We start from the raw sequence: 18,449 nt of genomic DNA on the forward strand, positions 1-18,449 counted from the left end.
TGTTTTGTAACTTTTATTGAACAGTATGACATGTCCCATACAATCAGACGGACGCAGCACTTTTTCTATCACAGCCTTTTTGGGATGATTCTTTTATTCACAATAGTTGTCTGCCTTTTTCAAGAGTTGTCCAAACCATGTGAACCTCATTCATGATTTGGTTGTGAATGCCATAAACAGATATAAACAATGTATCACCACTAAGGCAAAAATGGTCTTGGCCATAAAAAAATAATACAAATAAAAACCCTGATGAACATCATCCTGTCGCTTCATTACTGGCTAAAACATTTTCGGACATTTCAGTAGCTCAGACACAAAAACTGATTCGCCGACTGCTCATCGGCCACCGTGAAACATTTGATACATTAATATATTTACTCTTTAACCAATTTTCACGTACACAGTTAGCGTGGGAGGACAAATACTGCATGGAAAAAATGTGAAATCACGGACCTTAAATGAGCCATTTGTGCAACAATAAATACTTCAAATGTGTAAATTCTGATTCTACTAACGTTGAATTGGAGTGAGAAAAGAGAACAAATATGACTTCTAGAAATGTATCGCCTGAACAGTTTAAGTTCATATTTGTTTGGTCATTTTGTGTGAAACCGTGTTGTTAGTTGCTTAACAACATTTGAAACATATTGGTTTATTAATTTCAGGGAGTTAAATATTTTTAGCTTCAACACTTCTTCTGTAGAGTTTTAATGACGGCCTATTCACAGAGGTAGTCCTTTATCTCTCACTTCACATTTTACTGCCTAAAATACACACACTGTGTATATAAATACATATACACACATACTGTATATACGGCTACTGTTCTCTACGGTTCATATAAATACATCTTCAGTCGTTTTTGTCCGCTAAGCACATATTGATCGGGGAGTTATCGTCACTTTGGGATAAATCGTCGCTCCTCGCGCCGAACGCCGACTCCTCCCCGGGGAGCAGCCGCTCGTGTTTCCGCTTGTGGAGCCGCAGGCTCTGCGAGCGGCTGAAGCCGCGGCCGCAGACGTCGCAGCCGTACGGCCTCTCGCCCGTGTGGAGCCGGAAGTGGTTCTTGAGGCTGGACGCTCGCGTGAAGCTCTTGTCGCACTCGGGACAGTCAAACTTCTCCCCGAAGTGGATCTTCTCGTGCTCCCGCAGGCGGCCGGACTGGTTGAAGCTCCTCTCGCACACCGAGCAGTGGTAGGGCCTCTCGCCCGTGTGCGTGAGCCGGTGTCGGTTCATGGCGCCCGAGTGGGCGAAGCTCTTCCCGCAGTCCGGGCAGGAGAAGGGCTTCTCCCCCGTGTGGACCTTCTGGTGACCTTTGAGCTGACCTTTCTGCGTGAACTGCTTGCCGCACAGAGAGCACTGGTAGGGTTTCTCCCCCGAGTGGATCCGCATGTGGATCTGGAGGGCGGACATCTTGTGGCAGTCTCTTCCACAGAGCCCGCAGCAGTACGAGCTCTTTGTCAGACTGCCGTCGCCCTGTTCCTGCCCCGGTGAGGCCGGAGGACTGTCTTTATCGCTGTCGGAGACTCCATCGGGATCCTCTCCAGACACTGTGGGAACAAGTTGAAACAGGCCGTTTAGTGACCCTGAAGACAAACAGACCCACACACACACACTCATATCAACCTTTTAGCTCGTTAAAGGGATACTCCACCCACAAAATGACCAGCTTATATCAGCTCCTCCTATCACGTTATCTTAAAAACCTTTTTTTTCTCCACGGTGAACGAAGAAACAAAGAAAACAGAGAGCGGTGTTGATGAAGTGAAGTAAATGGGAGCAGCATGCATCCCTGCTAAAAACAGACTAGTTTAAAACACTTCTGCAAAAACAAACTTCTCATACGTGTGAGTCAGAAATTGCATGCGTTGGGGAATTCCCGATCATACGACTGAATACATGAGACCTGGATTAGACTGCTACCCGAGTCGTGTGGGAGCTGCTACGTTAATGCTCCAAATCTTCAAGAGCTCGAGGCAACACGGGGTCTACAAAGAGTGGTTTTGTGGGTGAAGTGTTCCTTTAAAAAGACGCCGATCACTGAGGAAACCAACATCAGAACAAATATGAGATACAAGCAAATGCTGTGTCAGCATTATCGTTACAGCCAGAGAGTGAAAACCATGTGACTTTGTGTTTAGAAAGGACAACCTGAAGGTATCGGTGTAGGGATCAAAGGAAAATGTGCAATATAGAGATACTCGTGAATATTGCGATAGGGATATTACTGAGCAGCAGGCTTGTTGAATTAAAAAAAAGAAGCAAGAAACACAAAATCACCACTAACCACAAGTGCAGGGTTCTCATTTTCAAACCAGTCAGTCAGAGACAGCAAAGACTCAGTCGGAGTGAACTGAAAAAGACATAGTCCACTTTTTATCATTTCAAATATCAAAAAAAGTGGAGAGTCATGTTTTTTTCTCTCTCTAAGAAACCTCCTTTGCTGGTGAGATAAACACAGAATATATTTAAAAAGAAAACGACGGGAAAACAAGAACTAAATGTTTCACTCATTCATAAATAAACTACAGTTTATGAAATCCGTCCATGACAGTTGACATTTCAGCTGAAAAAAAAATGAGAAGCCTGCTCCTGTAATCTGTAAGTTTTAGGTAAATGTGTCTTTTTCCTCTCTCCTCCTCACATTTACTCAGCTATGTAACTTCCTAAAATCAAGCTTTTTTTTTTTTAACGGCTATCCGTGTCCTCTTAGAAAGAGCCAGGCGCTGAAAGAAGACAACTTCCTGCTGCCTTTTCCTGTTTGAGGGTTTCAGTGAGGACAGAAACCTTAAACGACGTCTCTGCAGACGTGAAACGTGGGTAAAAATAGAGACGGTTGGGCGGAGATCATCGAGGAAAAACGTGTTTTAATCCTTTCAGTGGAGCGAGGTCCCGGTTTTCTAATGCGAATGACATTTGTGCTCCTGCAAACTTGTTTCCTTACTGTTTATGAGCTCATCTTCTTCCTCCTTCACCGTTATCCTGATGTCTGCGTTGCTTTCCTGCAGCTGCTCCTCAGGTTCCTCCTGCATGGTGCAATCCTCGCTGCCCGACGCCTGGTCAGGAGCTTCTTCTACACAACACAAAAGGAAGCGATCAATACATCGTCGGCGAAAGGCATTCACGGCCCTTTGCAGTGCACGAGAGTGGATATCTGGAACCTCCATTGTTCACGTACCGCACAACGGTTCCTCCTCTTCCTCCTCTTTCACGATTACATTCATGTGTGGGCTGGAGGCGACGTCCTCCCGTCGGTCGTCGGCTTCTTGCGGGTTGTTTTCACACCGAGCGGCTTTGTCGGAGTCGAGACCCTCTGAGGAACGGGGCTCGACCTCACCGGACAAACTCTTACTGACCGACACCTATGAAACCAGTCGAATGAGAACAAAAGGAAACAATGGCGTTGGGAGGTTGCGTGTAAATGCGGGCGTTTACACATGCAGAAGAATAAACATTGAACATCAACTTTGAGGTTGCCGTGCGTCGTCTTCACCTCAAAGCCGACGTTGTTGACCGAGTCGGGCTGCGACGATTCCCCGGCCGCGGCTCGGACCGGCGGCGAGACGACATCCGGCGGCGAGACGACATCCGGCGCCGCTCCTCCGCTCTTGTTCTGCGTGCACGACCGCTTGTGGTTTCGGAGGGTTCCCGCCAGCGAGAAGTGCCGCCCGCAGTCCTTGCACGTGTACGGCTTTTCCCCCGTGTGGATCCTGGTGTGCCTGCGCAGCTCCCCCGGCGCCACGAACGACTTGTCGCACTGCGTGCAGCTGTAGGGTTTTTCCCCCGTGTGCGTCCGCATGTGCGTCGTCAGCGTCCACTGCTGGGCGAACGTCTTGCCGCAGTCGGCGCAGTGGTACGGCGTGATGCCGGTGTGGAGGCGCTCGTGGCGCACGAGCGTCCCCGACAGGGCGAAGCGCTTGTCGCAGTAGGAGCACTGGTAGGGCCGCTCCCCGGTGTGAGTCCTCTGGTGGTCTCTCAGCTCCGCCGCCGAGTTGCAGCTCTTGTCGCAGTCCGAACACGGGAACTTCTTCCTCACGAAGCCCGCCACCACCTCGGAGTGCATGGCCTCCAAGTGCGTCTTCAGGTGCCAGTGGCGGGAGAAGCTCTTCAGGCAGATGGAGCAGTGGTACGGCCTCTCGCCGGTGTGCGTCCGCCGGTGCAGCCGCAGCTCGCCCTGGCTGGCAAATCGCTTCTCGCAGAAAGTGCACGGGTACGGCTTTTCGCCCGTGTGGACCCGTTCGTGGATCATGAGCAGCCCCTTCTCAGGAAACCTCTTCTCGCACATGGAGCACGGGAAGGGCCTCTCTCCCGAGTGAGTGCGTAAGTGGCGTTGGAGTTTGGAGGCGTACGGGAAGTCTTTCCCGCAGACGGAGCAGGTGTGGAGAAGAGTCGCCGGCTTTTCATTCTCGCTCTGATCAGACGTCTTGGAGGGGGTCTCTGCGGGCACGACGCTGGGTACGGCACTTTCTCCTGTGTGGACGGACAGACGAGGAAAGTATTGTAGTTAGGAAACAAAAACTGTTGGCGGAAACATCTCCAAAACAGTTTTTCCCTCTGCAGAACCAACAGACGTCAGTATGGTGACGATTTGTTGTTGCGCAATAAAACATTCAGCTTGAAGTGGTTATTTTATCAACTTTTATCAGTTGTTGTGTAATATAGGCAAATACTCCGATTATGGTATCAAGAGTCGCTGTTGGGAGAGAAATAGATGGATGGATAAGTTACTGCTGAAGAAAACCCAACATTTCTTGATTTTGCTGCTTCAAAATAGAAGCTTTTTAACATATTCTTATTGTGAATATCATCACCAGACTAGCGGAGCTTTGCTAGCGGCTGGCACATTATACTATAAAGAGGAAGAAGCCAAAACAGCATGGATGTAGAGGGATGTTTAACATTTTGATATAATTAACACTGCACTTACAGTACCTCGACAGCAGAGAGCAGCAGCGCTCCCCTGAGGTAAAACAATCATGCTATATGTACTTTTCACCATCTTAGATATAACTGTACCTTGTTTGTATGAGCGACTGCTGCCAAAGTTACAGACTGCTGCATTCAGACCATTACCAATGCAGCCATATGTCTTTGAAGTGTGAAGTCCCAAATTAATCATACAAGTGGTTCAAAAATAAATATTGAAACACCTGCATGCTGTTTAAATACGCAATAAATACATCCCACAATAAACATCACCTCACTTTCAATGTTTCGTTTTTCCAACTACGACTTCAGACGTCGACGCACTGAATCAAGTTAGAGCCCACACTTTACATTATATTATATATTAGAAGCTATTTTTCATATATTCGCAACATCATTAACATGCAGAGTGACAACGCAAGCTCACTGAGATCCGAGAAATCCACTTCTTCTCCATCGGAGTTGATCAGGCCTCCGATTTCTTGCGTTTCTTCCTCCGCGAGGGTCACAGCGGGTCCAAAGTCCTCTGGGTTTTCGGAGCCCATCTCTCAAATGTACGACCTGGCGAGAGGAGAAAATAAATTATAATCAAGAGCCGGCATTCAAATGACAATTCAATTCATAGCAAATAGCCGAATACACAAACAGCTGGACCGCCGCAAATAGGACTAAAACCGGTCTGACATCGGAGGTGCTTTGAATACAACGATGGTTAATTTAAAGAGGCATTTATGAGGTGCAATAATAAATAACGATGTGTTCGTACTAAAACCACAAGCGACTAATATGAGACCCATTAAACCGGTCCGGGCCAGGATTCATTACGTGTTTGAGGCTCTAATTTTAAATACATAATATTTTATTTTGAAGCCCGTGAGGAAAAGATAAGAGAGGCAAATTACTGCAATGATTCATTAATTACAAGACTTCTATTATCAAGGTCCGAATAATAAATCACAATTCGGCAAGAATAGTGTCCCAACATAATGCTGCATGCATGTGCCAATAATTGTCCGGTTACAATCACCGTTATTATGAGCACGAATTAAAGCCTTCAACATAACCCAGATATCACATTCAAGGTTAATTAGGATTAAAAGAACCATTTGAACCATTATGTCCCAGTGGATGAGTCCGGTTATGTGAATTCATTCCCCCCAGTGCAACACCCTTGGACATAATCCGACACGATTCATTCAATGACTGCAACAGTGTGCCTCAACCCCTGGAAGATATACACACACACACACACACACACACACACACACACAGCCACACACACACACTCACACCCCTCCTCCTGCTGCTCAAGGACACTTCAGCAGGGCGGATGCTTTGTTGTGGCAGTGGGACTGAGCCTGGCTTTGGGGCCTGATGGACAGTGATGAAAAATGCCCTTAAAACATGTTGTTGCATGGGCAACGTGCAACTGCTGCAGCGTTTGACCATCAATAATAACAGAAGCAGCACTGGAGGAAACCTCATGTGCATCTGCACACACACACACACACAGAGAGAGAGAGAGAGAGAGAGAGAGAGAGAGAGAGAGAGAGAGAGAGAGAGAGAGAGAGAGAGAGAGAGAGAGAGAGAGAGAGAAGGGGGTGGAGGGGGGGAGAGAGTCACTCAGTTGACGTTAGCCCAGCAGCATTAGCTCGGTGACTCTCATCCCTTTAACCCCGACACGTCAACTAATTGCCGTCGCAAGTTGAGCAGCAACCTCATTGACCCCCACAAACCTGCCGGCGTGCCTTTTGATACTATAGCACTAATTGTATTAAAAAATAAAGGCACCCTTGCAGCAGAGAGACTCGTATTTGACCTCCTCCCCCCCGTCTCTCCCCCTTCTCCCACAGCCCCTTTGAGCTAAAGCCGCAAGTCAACAATAACAAACAGTGCCGACAGATTCAACATCGAGTCCAACGTGAGACACGACGCGTCCGAGCTGCTGCAAACGTCCCGACCGCGACCACGAACACACGATACAGACAATAGACATTTTTTTTTTTTTTTTACCAACCTCAGCATTGATTTTTTTTTTCCTCTCTCCCCCTCTCAGGTGAAAAAGTAGTCGCCCCCCGACAGAAGTTCATTTACAAACGACGCGCTGTGGTTTTCTACTTCTCTCTCGTCTTCATGCTCGACGTGTTTAAACGGCTGGTCCAATTGTTTTGGCGCCGAAAGTCGTGAGTTGTTAAGTTAAATAGCCGTTTGGATCCGAGGATAACCTTTCTAGCTTTAGCTGATAGCCGTTCACTGGAGTGTCGGAACTTCCGGTTGGCTTTTTCAAACCAAAATAAAAGCTTCGTTAATATATAACGGGTTTTATTGTAGCCACGAGATACTTTTATGTTATTTAATTATAATCCGTTCCGTTTTAAACCTTTATTATAATATTGTACTGGTTATATCTGGCATGTAAATAACGCAATATAAATGTACCAGCAAAGTGTATTTTGTATATATATATATATATATATATATATATATATATATATATATATATATATATATATATATATATATATATAGTTGAGGAACTGCAACATTAAATTACTCTTAGATATATCTGTGAGTGACAAAAAAAGAGAATATATTGTATATTCATATTTTAACAGTTTCAAAGGAAATATTCTGAATTTTGAGTACCTTTACTTAAAATACATTTTGTTTGTTAATAATGATGTATATGATGATATATTTCCAATTTTTACATAATTCAAGAATACTTCTTGCACGACTAGTTTAAGATTATCAATAAGAAAAAAAATGTATTAGAGTGAGTTTATATGTTATCTATATTATTATTGTGTGTACATGAACATATTCCGGTGTGGTTGTAAAAGACAATCCTTTGGTGCAGAAAAGCTAAAATGACAACAAACAAAAAAAAGAGTAAAATCCAGCCGGAAAGTTCCAAACCTTTTTATTTTTTTAATGATCCTATGTAGCCTCTGACTGCTAATGTTCAAAGACTAAATCATTGGTTTCCAAACAGAGGAGGAGGAGGCACACATGAGACACAGCAGACACTTTGAGTTGTGAAATTATTGATGCATTATTGACTGACGCATTGTGTCATAATTATTGTTATGAGATCCTCCTGTGCTTTTCCTGCTGCAAAAATGCAAAATGTCTTCTACTATGAAGAAACACGAGCGCTCTGATGTTAACAAGGCTATCATCATGATTAAAAAACACACAGCCCATGTTCTTAATAATGACATTTCAATTAAATGCGATATCTCACATGAATCATGTGACAGAAACAGATTGAGAATCATAATTTGGAGACAAAAAAAATGGGCAAACTGAAAAGACTGTCCTCACAGTGGATATTGTCGAAGGCTATTGTGAATCACCAGGTTGCGTTCATGATTATTTACAACTCACAGCTATTGTTTCGGCCTCCCCAGCGGTTGCGTTCGAGGCTTTGGCTTCTTGTCGTGAATCATCAGATGCTTCCGATAGCCTTGAGAGTAATAGAAGCGCTTGCCGCATTTCTCACAAGCGTACGGTTTCTCCCCGGTGTGAACTCGCAGGTGAACTTTCAGGATGGACGCTTTGGAGTAGCTCTTCCCGCAGATGGAGCAGAGGTGGGGTCGCTCGCCGCTGTGTGTCTTGACGTGCACGTTGAGGTGGGAGGACTGGGAAAACGCCCTGCCGCACTGGTCGCAGTGGAAGTTCTTTTCCCCGGTGTGCGTCAGCTCGTGTTTCTTCAGCGAATCCGCCGTGACGCAACGCTTCCCGCATTCTGAGCAGAGGAAGGGCGAGTCTCCCGAGTGAATGCGCTTGTGTATTTTAAAATAATACTCGTTCTTGAATGTCTTGCCGCAGTCGGGACACGCGTAAGGCTTCTTGTGACTCTGATGGTGTTTCTCCAGCTGCTGTTTCTGAGGGAAGTCCATGCCGCACTCCGCACACACATGGACTGCTGCAGGAGACTCTTTGGGCGAATTCTTCTCTTGAACTAATGTCCAAATTGGTAGCTCTCCTGTGAGGAAAAAAAACAAAGACAGTTATAATCAGTTAGTCAGTTACAGGTCTGCATTGATATAGTTAGGTCATCTTAGGCAACTGAGGTAACTAGCTTGTTAACGGGCCGCTTCAAAAACCAGATATTTCTCAAAAACATGGGGATAAATTTGGCTTTTTGACACTTTTTGGTCCAGGCCTTCAGGACAAAGCCGACACAAGTTCAATTATAATAATCGGAAAAACACAGTTAGCTCTGTTGCTGTTGTTTGCACTGTTGCTGATATCAGCTGCCATGTTGAGAGCCGTGTAGAGGCAATAGAAACGCTGTGAATATTGAATTTAGCGCCTTTAAGACTTCAATGAAAACACGCGGCCAGCACTCTTCAGAGGTCTGTCATTTTACAACTAGCATTACCACCTCGTGAAAGTTTACCTCAGGTTGCAGTTTACCTCCATGTCTGTCCAAAATGTCCTCACTTCATCATTTTATTCTATTAGACATAAAGTCACGTTCAGTAGAATGGTCGTACGGACAAGCTAAAAACATAATGTGTCGCGGCATTAAAAATAAATATTGAATTGAAGACAAATAAGCGTCTTGTTGCCTCTGACCTTTGTGGACTTTCATGTGCGTTTGGAGGTTCCCACGCTGCGTGAATCCACTCCCACATATGAAGCACTTGAACGGCCGTTTCCCCGAGTGGATCACGAGGTGTCGCCGCAGAGCGCTGTTGTTGGAGAAAACCCTCCCGCAGGTCGGACAGTCGTAGTTCTTCCTGAGGCGGTGAGGCCCCTGGCATTGTTGGTTTGACGGCCTCTTCTGAGGCGCCTCGCGGGAGCCGCTGTGTTTTGATTCTGGCCGTCTTAAAGTTTCTTTTAAAAAAAGAAATGAGGAACAAACACATGGTAGTGAACATGTGGGAATTCTGGTTCTTCTCGGTACAATTTGAAAAAGAGACATTGAAGCAGGAAAATGTGTGAAAGAGCAACAACTACAGGACAACATCTGGAAACTTATTACAAAAGATATTTTAGGTAATTGCCTCAGGAATATTTATCAATCTTCTCAAATAGTAGCAGGTAGCAGAAATAAAAGTAGCAACATTAACATTCCTGTCACTGCAGACAGTCTCTCTCTTTCTGTAGCTGTTCCCTGTTAGTTTCTCTTCACTGAAATCGTGCCCTAAGTGGTGTTCTGTCTGTGTATCGTTCTCCTCTGCTAAATTTCAGGACTCTGGACAGCTCTGCAGCCGCACGCAACAGTAAACGCTGTCCATAATACTGAAACAGCTTTTTGACCAACTTGGTCAAAAAGTTTGTAGTTTTTTTGCTATATTTCAACCATGACCAATGATATTCAACTACTTAAGTTGGGGTCCCCCATTTGATTATGGAAGCTTTCAGCAAAAAGTAATTTTTATTTTTTACGACCCCTTTTTCTACTAAAACTACCAAACAATCGTGATCTTCATTGCAAAATAAATAAATAATCATGTACTTTGAGTTTATCCTATATTATTTTTCTATTTATTGTTATGTCTCCATGTATATACAGTACTGTATCATCTTTTTCTTAAATAATTTAAGTCAGTATTTTAAGTCAGTAACGATGCTAAGAAGTTTTGTTCCAGGCTGACTGTGAATTTCAGCCTGTAGATTCCTTTTGAAACTAAATTAGGATTTGATTTTAACCTCCAGAGAGGCAGAACTTGAGCATAAACGTCCTCTCGACTATAAGTCTGGATAAGAGTAAACACACAATACCCCTTGAGGGCGCACTCACCTGTTGTTGCTGCTGCTGCTCCGTGACCCTGGTCCTGGTCACCAGGTCTGTGTTCTTCATGGGGGTTCCCCTCTGGACTCGTCTCGCTCAGGTGCATTTTCTCGGACGTAACGATGTGTGGGAGAACAGGTGCCGGGAGCCCGAGCTCCGGGGAGGGCCGCAACGCTGGACGGCTCTCTCTGAAGGGCTGCGATCATAAGAGGTTTCAGATTAATGACGCTTGACCTCTGAATGTGACGTCACTGCTGCTAGCCACTGACACAAGGGCTCAGTCCCAAGCCCCACCGTCAGGGACTTAACCAACATCCAGGTGATGTCATATAAGTCCATGAGGGTTTGAGGCCTTAGGTTGGACACTGAAGTCAGGTCCAAGTCCCTGAGAGTTCGGGGTTTGAGGCCTTATGAGGGGCACTAGGCTCGGGTCTAAGTCTCTGAGGGTTCATAGTTTAAGGCCTTAGGTTGGACACTGGGTTCGTGTCTAACCGTTCGCTAACGTAACGTCACCCTCCCTCAACTTTATCCAACAAGTCAACAACAAACAACAGTCCCGACAGACCTGCTATTGAGTTAAACGTAAATATAAAACATTACATCTTCTACAGAGATTACTAAGACTCGCTCACGTGACAACAGACAGAAGACAAGTTGACCAAAACCTCGGCATTGATTAGTTGTTTTTTCCTCAGGTAAACAGTCGCGAAGTCCCGTGACCGAAGTTTACCGGATACAACGACGTATAAACTGAATATTTTTACGTCCCTCTCGTTAAACTGCGGTTGATAATCAACGTCTGCTTGCTGACGTGTTGAATTGAATACGCGTTAGATTGTTATGACAACCGTCTTAGCTTTAGCTGCTAGCCACTTACAGTAGAGTTGGAACTTCCGGTTTTGATTTTGAGGCCACAATAAAAGCCCCGCTGATATGTAACAAATATTTAATAACGTTGTTTTTCTTTTTATTATTGATTTCTTCTTATTCCCTTTGTGTGTTTTATTTTAATTGTATATTGTCTGACAAATCAAATTGTTGTATTTAACATAAATTAAACATAAATGAATAAAACACAACAATTAATTAATTTGTCACGGAAAAATAGTTAAAATAGTAAATAAATATGAATTAATATGAAAACCATAGGATAAAAACACATAGGACATGGTTTAAAAGCAGATGTAATATTAGGCAATAATAAAAAAAATTTAAAACATGAAATTATAAAACACTACATAAAAGCCACAGGGGTTCATTTTATTGTTGTATTATTGCACAAAGAGAACTTTTTTTCAAACATAAATCCAGTTCTTTTTTTCAAAGAATTATTTTAAAAAGCATTACTTTGTTATTCATATTATATCACCATTATTCTTCTGCTACTTTTAACAGGCAGAAAGACATTTTTTTAATGACTATGAAATCGTTGTACAAAAACAAATCTGCTTTTAATATATATATATATATATATATATATATATATATATATATATATATATATATATATATATATATATATATATATATATATTGATTATGCAATTGGTACACAATGTATTGCACAATCAAACCTGAGGATGCAGATGTTTGGTACCGAAGGCTCGAGTGGATTTACTGCACCACCTACTGACAGGTCATTGCAACTTCCATACTATGCAGTCACTTTCTGACAGCAACGAGGGAAGTCAAGTCTGCTTGTCCACTTTATCTGGGAGAATGAATGAATAAATTCTCATATATATTAGGCATTTTTGTATTTAATATTGCTGTAGTGAAAATCTACCAGCATCACTATGGCAGTTCCTCAAGAGTAACAAGACAAATACTTCTGGTATTACACATTTAAATATGCAAATTAGGCGTTGTGTTATGGAAATTTGGGGAATTTAGGAGAAATCTAATGTACAAAGTACATACGCAAATAGACAAAGTATATCAATTAACACTCAAATGTATATTTTGAATGTTTTCTTTTCACTAGTCTAAAAGGAGCGGATGCAAAATAACCCTCTGCAACCCAAATCTGATATTTGATCCCTATGACGTCACTCACAGACTCGCGCACAACGGCAGGTAACGTGATACGTTAACCGCAGCTGGCTAACGGCTAGCTAGCAGTTAGCACTAATTTGGCTGCTGCAGGGGAATTTTAAAATACTCACCTCATTCTCGGTGGCTTCAAACCAGCACGAGGGCTCCCACTCACCTCCCTGAGTACCAACTACTCCACTGTCTGTGTACCAATATGTATTTTTGTATGTCTTTGTACGAGCAGTGGTAATACTGTGAAAGTTAGCATGAGACTGACTTCGGGTTGCCAGATAAGAGGGCAGAAATAAGCAATTCAAGCTGTCAAATAGTCACAAAACGAGGTCGCATCCCTAAAAACATCCAACTTTACTTTAAATCAGATTCCCACAGGGATTAACAGTCTAAATATTGGATGAAAACTTGGACAATTTGTTTTCTTCACAGCATCAAAATACACTTTGAAAACATACTGCAGAACTAAGATGAGACATTTTTGTTAAATAAATATCTAATGTTAGTGTCCATTATTTATAGTGGGTTCTTATTCCTTTTCTAAAACATTTTATCATGGATTATTACTACAGGAACAAGTCAAGACATCCACATATGATTGAGTGTGTTGCTTCGATAATAACTGTCAAAATAAAAAGCTGTTTGTGGAGAATCTAAGGATACATTATTTTAGATGTAGAAAAAAAAAATCAGACATGTTTCTTAAAAACGTCTGTATTCCATCGACATGGATTTTTAAAATAACAAGGATATTGTGCATAATCTTTTTTCAACATTAAGTATTAGTATTTGGCATGCATGATACAAAGGCACTCAAATTGTACAGATGGGCTACTGGAGGAGAAGAAACCGAAAAACATGGATACCAGAAAGACAACACAGGTAAGCTTCCAAAATATTCTGGGCGACTCTGCGGCGCATATTTTCAGACACTATGATAGTCTCAGCTGTAGGTGGAGGGAATGTAAGGAAGAAGAGCAGGAAAGAAGCGCGTTTAACTGTAATATCTTCAAACACAGCTAACAACAACAAAGCAAAAAATAAATCACCACGAGATCAACTGCTAGATGTCCATCCTGGCGTGTTGCTTCGGTCTGCCGAGCTGTCTGGTTGGTCCGATGCGTTTCCCGGCATGCGTGCGCTGATGCTGCCGCAGGCCCTGGCGGTAAATGAAGCTCTTCCCGCAGTCTCCGCACTCGTAGGGTCTCTCTCCGGTGTGGAGCCTGTGGTGCACCTTCAGTTCCTCCGCCCTGGAGTAGCCCTTTCCGCAGACACTACAGACGAAAGGCCTGTCTTTAATGTGGGTCTGGTAATGCGCCGTGAGGTACGAGTTTATCCGAAACGTCTTCCCGCAGATGGAGCACGCGAACGGCCTCTCCCCGGAGTGCTGCATCTCGTGCAGCTTGAGCGAGGACGCCGTGTGGAAACCCCGGCCGCACTGGGAGCAGAGGAACGGTTTCTCCCCGGTGTGGATGCGCTGGTGGATTTGTATGTAGCTTTCGTTGATGAACTTCTTGCCGCAGTCGGGACACGAGTAGGGCTTCGCCTTGATGTGCGTTTTCATGTGTTCCTCCAGCTTCGCTTTCTCACCGAACTGAACGCCGCAGCGGCGGCAGAAGAGGAGCTTCGACGCGTTGTGCTCGCCTGCGTTCGGCTCCGCGGCGGTGTCCGTGTGCGCTGCGATGTGGTGCGCCTGCAGGGCCGAATGATTCTCGCATTCCTGTCCGCACTCCAGGCAACGGAGGGAGGATTTGATCCTGGACTCCCCCGGCAGAGACTTCAAGTATTCGGAGAGTTCCGACGCGATGGGATTCACCTCATCGTCAAAATCCACAGCGCCCTTTCGACCTTCAAAGACACAAAAATGTATACCATTCTTGTGTTATATAGGTTGTGGACGATCAAATATTTATTATTATGGGTCCTCGAAAATGTTTCGAAACCCTTCCCATGCACATATAGACAAAACAACAGAGAGGCAGATATTTTAGGAGAGCCTTGATTCGGTGGACCTGTAACCGCTCTCACCTAAGTGAACTTTGTAGTGCGTTTTGAGATTCCCCTTCTGGTTGAACCCCCGGCCACAGATGGAGCAGCAGTACGGTTTCTCTCCTGTGTGGATCAGCCCGTGCCGCTCCAGCTTGTAGGCATGAGGGAAATCTTTGTCACACACGGAGCAGTGGTACTCCATCTTCTCTTTGGGCTGCTTCAGCAGCTCAGGAGGTATCTCTATGGGAACACGGACCATCTTCCTGCCGGGGCGCTTCTTTCCTATGCGGGGGTGGAGGGAAAGGAGGGGAAATGACAGGATGCGTAGGCTGTAATGCATCTTTCAGTTCACATCGGCGCAAGTCCGACATCTATACTTGTCGGCAAGTGTACATTAAAATAATAGTTCTTGCCAACGCTGCAGCGGTTAACTGCAGGCGGTCGTGCAGAAATACTTTAACCGGTTATCACACCGGTGAAGCGACGTAAAACTATTCAAACAAAGATCTTTTTTTCCTTTGGTGAAAGCCACGCTGGTTAGAAAACTTATGCGGACCATTTTATTTGCTCTTACCAGCAGAAACACTTGTGTTTTTCCCTTCTTCTTCAGCAGACAGTTTGGTATCTTTCCTTCTTCTGTAAGGTCGCTTTGCTGGAAAACAAAAATGAATAGTAATGATCAAAAAGTGGATTTCTTTAATAGAAATCAAACAAAAAAAATATTAAACTGATATATTAATGTCTTGGGTATCTGGTTGAAAATTTATTTTCACATTTTTAGGAACTAGTGACTTGTTAAGAGATCAATCTGAATCAATCTTAAAGTCAACTAAATTAAAACGATACCCTACCGCATGATTATTCGTCTTACCAGCAGCCCGGCGGACATTTTTGGAGTGCAATTCTTCCGATTCAATGATCGCGGGGAAATTGATCTTTCTCCGGGTGCGCCTTGATACTGTAAGGTGAGACAAGCGGTGAGACTAAAAGCAACAAAACAACAAGGCAAAACATTTTTAAAAAAGCATGTGAGCAGCACTCACTTCCCGGCTCCTCCTCGACGTCTTCAGCAGGCAACACGGGAGCTTGAGAAATCTTTCTTCTGCCCCTTCTTTTGACTTTGTGACAAAGAGAAGCAGCAGAGAATGTCGCCGCGTGGAAAGAAGACGTTTATTATATTAATGCTGATGTGAATCCTCCGTGCACACAACTAAAACCAATATTTGAGATTGTGTATTATAATGAAAATCACTTCACTCACCCGGAGGAACTTCTTTCTCCGTGTCTGAGGCGTCTAACGACACCTCTGCGACTTCTGGAACCTTCTTCCTTCTTCTGCCTCTCTTCCCTGGCAACGTTGTGTGCACAAAAAAAGACAACCGAGTCATGACTGTGACTTACAACCTGTATCACTTTCCATTGTTTTCGTTTTTTTTCCACTTTGTGTTTTTTACCACGATATACGGGCGAGGCCGCTGCCATCTTTACTACTCTCTCTTTCTCCTCCCCTTCTTCCCTTTCTTCATCCTCCCCCACAGACACAACTTCCATGATGAGCGTTGGACTACTGCTGTCTCTCTGGTTTTGGCCTTGCAGCTGAGACTCGGACAGGACGACACCCTGCGATCATAATCATCAGAAACCATCAGAAACGGCCTCAGTGCTTATTTTTCAACCTATTTTCTCATGTTTTTGTGTCTCTCAGTGACTCGTTTAGTGTCTGGAGCGGTCTCCTTCAGTACTGAATACACCCGTTTATCACCTAGACACATGAATATGGGAAAAATAGGTTGAAAAATACCAAAGTCACCCTTTAAGCCTGCAAACAGAGCAGAGATTAAAGGCATTTTATACTAGCAGTTATAGAATGTAATCCAAACTCTTCTGCGTGGTTTTTTCTTCAGTGTGTGTGGGGGTTGATGTGGAGGTTATGTATTACTATTATTATTGGGAGCTGATAATTGATTAAAACGGCTTATTTATCTTCCCTGCAGTGATCAGAAAGCAGAAGTTACACTGTGCTATTTCAATAATTTTGTCGCTGCGTAATTTTTTTGTGGATTGTAATTCTGCTGCACATTAAATGTCATTGTTTTTCGAGACATTTTCATGGAGTTGATTCTTACTTTCCACGGAGTCAAACTGGAAAGTTGCATTACAGATTTTATATAGGTATATTTTCCAGATTTAGCGGAGCACACATTAACTAAACTGTTTTTGTCATTCTGGAGCTTGTACATGTTGTATTTTGCATTGTAATGATATTGCTATGAACACGATCAGAAGGTTCCACCTTTATTTATGACATTGTTTCAAAATGTTTTATTAATTGCGCTTCAAGACGAATTACCTTGCTCGGCTGAGGACTTTCTCTGCAATCAGAGCCTCGGTCAGGACTTCCTCCTGTAAAAAAATAAAATCAAGACGGTTATTTCAGGTAGAAGAGAAATCAGACATGAACACTGACATTTAACATTAACAAGAAAATGAAAGTCAAAACTAACGTTGTGAGTTGCAACCCCTTCTTCAACTGTCAACATGTACAGAATGATACGTTTTCATGAATTAAAAAACAGGTCTTGTTTTGGAAAATTCTAAATAAATACATATTTGATTGCAATATTCCCAGAATATGCCTGAAACAACAGGCTGAGCTGTTGGGGAATCACTTACTGGTGTCCCATTCGACCACTTCTCCATCAGAGTTGATTAAACCACCAATTACTTCTTCTTCCTCTTCCTCCTCATCCTCCTCCTCATCCTCCCCTGCCTGCAGTCTGACAGTCAAATGAAGCGTTTGGTCCTCTAAGTTTGCCGACGCCATCTTGAGGTCATGTGATGTCAGGACCGTACGTTCAGCAGAACCCTGGACACACAGTGCGAGAAATACAGCGTTAATATTCTGAAATGAGAGGCGGTCCAAGACGACGTAACAGTCAGGGAGAATATTATGGGCTGCAGACGATGCTACATTGTTGCTCATACTTAGTGAGGACCTGCAGAAAGACCCTGAAGGACTTTCCTGGCAACTACCTTTTATGCATGACTCGCGTTAAAAAGATAAAAATTGAAAGTGGAAAGCCACAATTTCGCCGAAATCACTTGAACTTAAAAAAGCATCTGTTCAAACGAGTCTTTTCTGTATGATGCCCAATGCGACAGTATTTAAATGAATCAACAAATAATTCATAAAAGCTTAGCGGATGTTGACCATGTGAAAACTAGATAACGTAATACCAATGTTTGCATATGATTTCCTAACAAAGTAAGTATTTTTTGCATACTGTTCGGCAGGGTGCTGATCTTTTGGTCACGTCGGCGTCTGTTGTCGTCGATGTGCTTTGTTTTTCCTCGCGGCTCTGGGCATCTCCTGCATGTGCTCTCTGGTTGGATTTCACGTTCCTTTTCGCCTCCTCTCCAGCGTTGTTCGCTGTTCCCCATAAGCAGGGTATCTTCGGTTTCTCATCCATGAGCGTCTCGGAGGAGCTCTGCCCAGAATCTTCCGAACATTTCCCCGCTGAATGCGGCGGCCTCTTCCCTCCGCGTGAAACGCAGCTCTCCTTCCCGCACGCTTTGAGGTCGGGATGACGACAGCGTACGAAGGAATCCCCCTCCTCCTCCTCTTCTCCCTCTGAGCTGACGCGCTCATCTGTGTTCGACGTCACAAAATGAAACAAAAATGTGAAACACCACAATGGAGAAATAACATTCGTGCACGTCCTTTAGTGAGGTGATG

General features: G+C 43.8%; 2 protein-coding genes across 3 annotated transcripts in view; both read right to left on the reverse strand.

Moving 5' to 3' along the window:
* The window catches only part of LOC137793312 (zinc finger protein 721-like), a 20,035-nt gene continuing 1,586 nt past the window's right edge, over positions 1 to 18,449 (reverse strand). The window contains exons 3-18 of the mRNA XM_068589404.1: positions 17,998 to 18,362; positions 17,387 to 17,579; positions 17,064 to 17,116; positions 16,168 to 16,333; positions 15,975 to 16,061; positions 15,757 to 15,831; positions 15,585 to 15,671; positions 15,288 to 15,365; positions 14,753 to 14,995; positions 13,789 to 14,572; positions 13,549 to 13,558; positions 5,357 to 5,474; positions 3,497 to 4,473; positions 3,182 to 3,365; positions 2,948 to 3,076; positions 1 to 1,553 (exon numbers count right to left, since the gene is read on the reverse strand). Of these exons, the coding sequence (XP_068445505.1) occupies positions 856 to 1,553; positions 2,948 to 3,076; positions 3,182 to 3,365; positions 3,497 to 4,473; positions 5,357 to 5,474; positions 13,549 to 13,558; positions 13,789 to 14,572; positions 14,753 to 14,995; positions 15,288 to 15,365; positions 15,585 to 15,671; positions 15,757 to 15,831; positions 15,975 to 16,061; positions 16,168 to 16,333; positions 17,064 to 17,116; positions 17,387 to 17,579; positions 17,998 to 18,362 (4,247 nt within the window). The 3' untranslated portion in view covers positions 1 to 855. The remainder of the gene's footprint in view (positions 1,554 to 2,947; positions 3,077 to 3,181; positions 3,366 to 3,496; positions 4,474 to 5,356; positions 5,475 to 13,548; positions 13,559 to 13,788; positions 14,573 to 14,752; positions 14,996 to 15,287; positions 15,366 to 15,584; positions 15,672 to 15,756; positions 15,832 to 15,974; positions 16,062 to 16,167; positions 16,334 to 17,063; positions 17,117 to 17,386; positions 17,580 to 17,997; positions 18,363 to 18,449) is intronic.
* Positions 7,837 to 11,513, reverse strand: LOC137792907 (zinc finger protein OZF-like). Of its 2 annotated transcripts, none has more exons than XM_068588712.1 (4): positions 11,344 to 11,513; positions 10,688 to 10,874; positions 9,517 to 9,777; positions 7,837 to 8,920 (listed from the first exon to the last, which is right to left on the reverse strand). In XM_068588712.1, the coding sequence occupies exons 2-4, from the start codon at positions 10,782 to 10,784 to the stop codon at positions 8,322 to 8,324; spliced, it is 957 nt and encodes a 318-aa protein (XP_068444813.1). In that variant the 5' UTR covers positions 10,785 to 10,874; positions 11,344 to 11,513; the 3' UTR covers positions 7,837 to 8,321. The 2 variants fall into 2 exon arrangements, with proteins under 2 accessions (XP_068444813.1, XP_068444814.1); XM_068588713.1 differs by having other exon boundaries at positions 11,311 to 11,513.

This window comes from Clinocottus analis, unplaced genomic scaffold (genome assembly GCF_023055335.1).
Source record: "Clinocottus analis isolate CAN_PGR_092001 unplaced genomic scaffold, fCliAna1.0.p SCAF_22, whole genome shotgun sequence".
Taxonomy (NCBI): domain Eukaryota; kingdom Metazoa; phylum Chordata; class Actinopteri; order Perciformes; family Cottidae; genus Clinocottus; species Clinocottus analis.

What these genes read in the sequence shown, in the direction of transcription:
- LOC137792907 (XM_068588712.1), bottom strand. Translation starts at nt 10,784, where the DNA reads ATGCACCTGAGCGAGACGAGTCCAGAGGGGAACCCCCATGAAGAACAC. An exon ending in AGCAGCAGCAGCAACAACAG is followed by an intron (nt 9,778 to 10,687) that starts GTGAGTGCGCCC and finishes TTTTTTTAAAAG; the next exon opens with AAACTTTAAGACGGCCAGAA. An exon ending in GCACATGAAAGTCCACAAAG is followed by an intron (nt 8,921 to 9,516) that starts GTCAGAGGCAAC and finishes TTTTCCTCACAG; the next exon opens with GAGAGCTACCAATTTGGACA.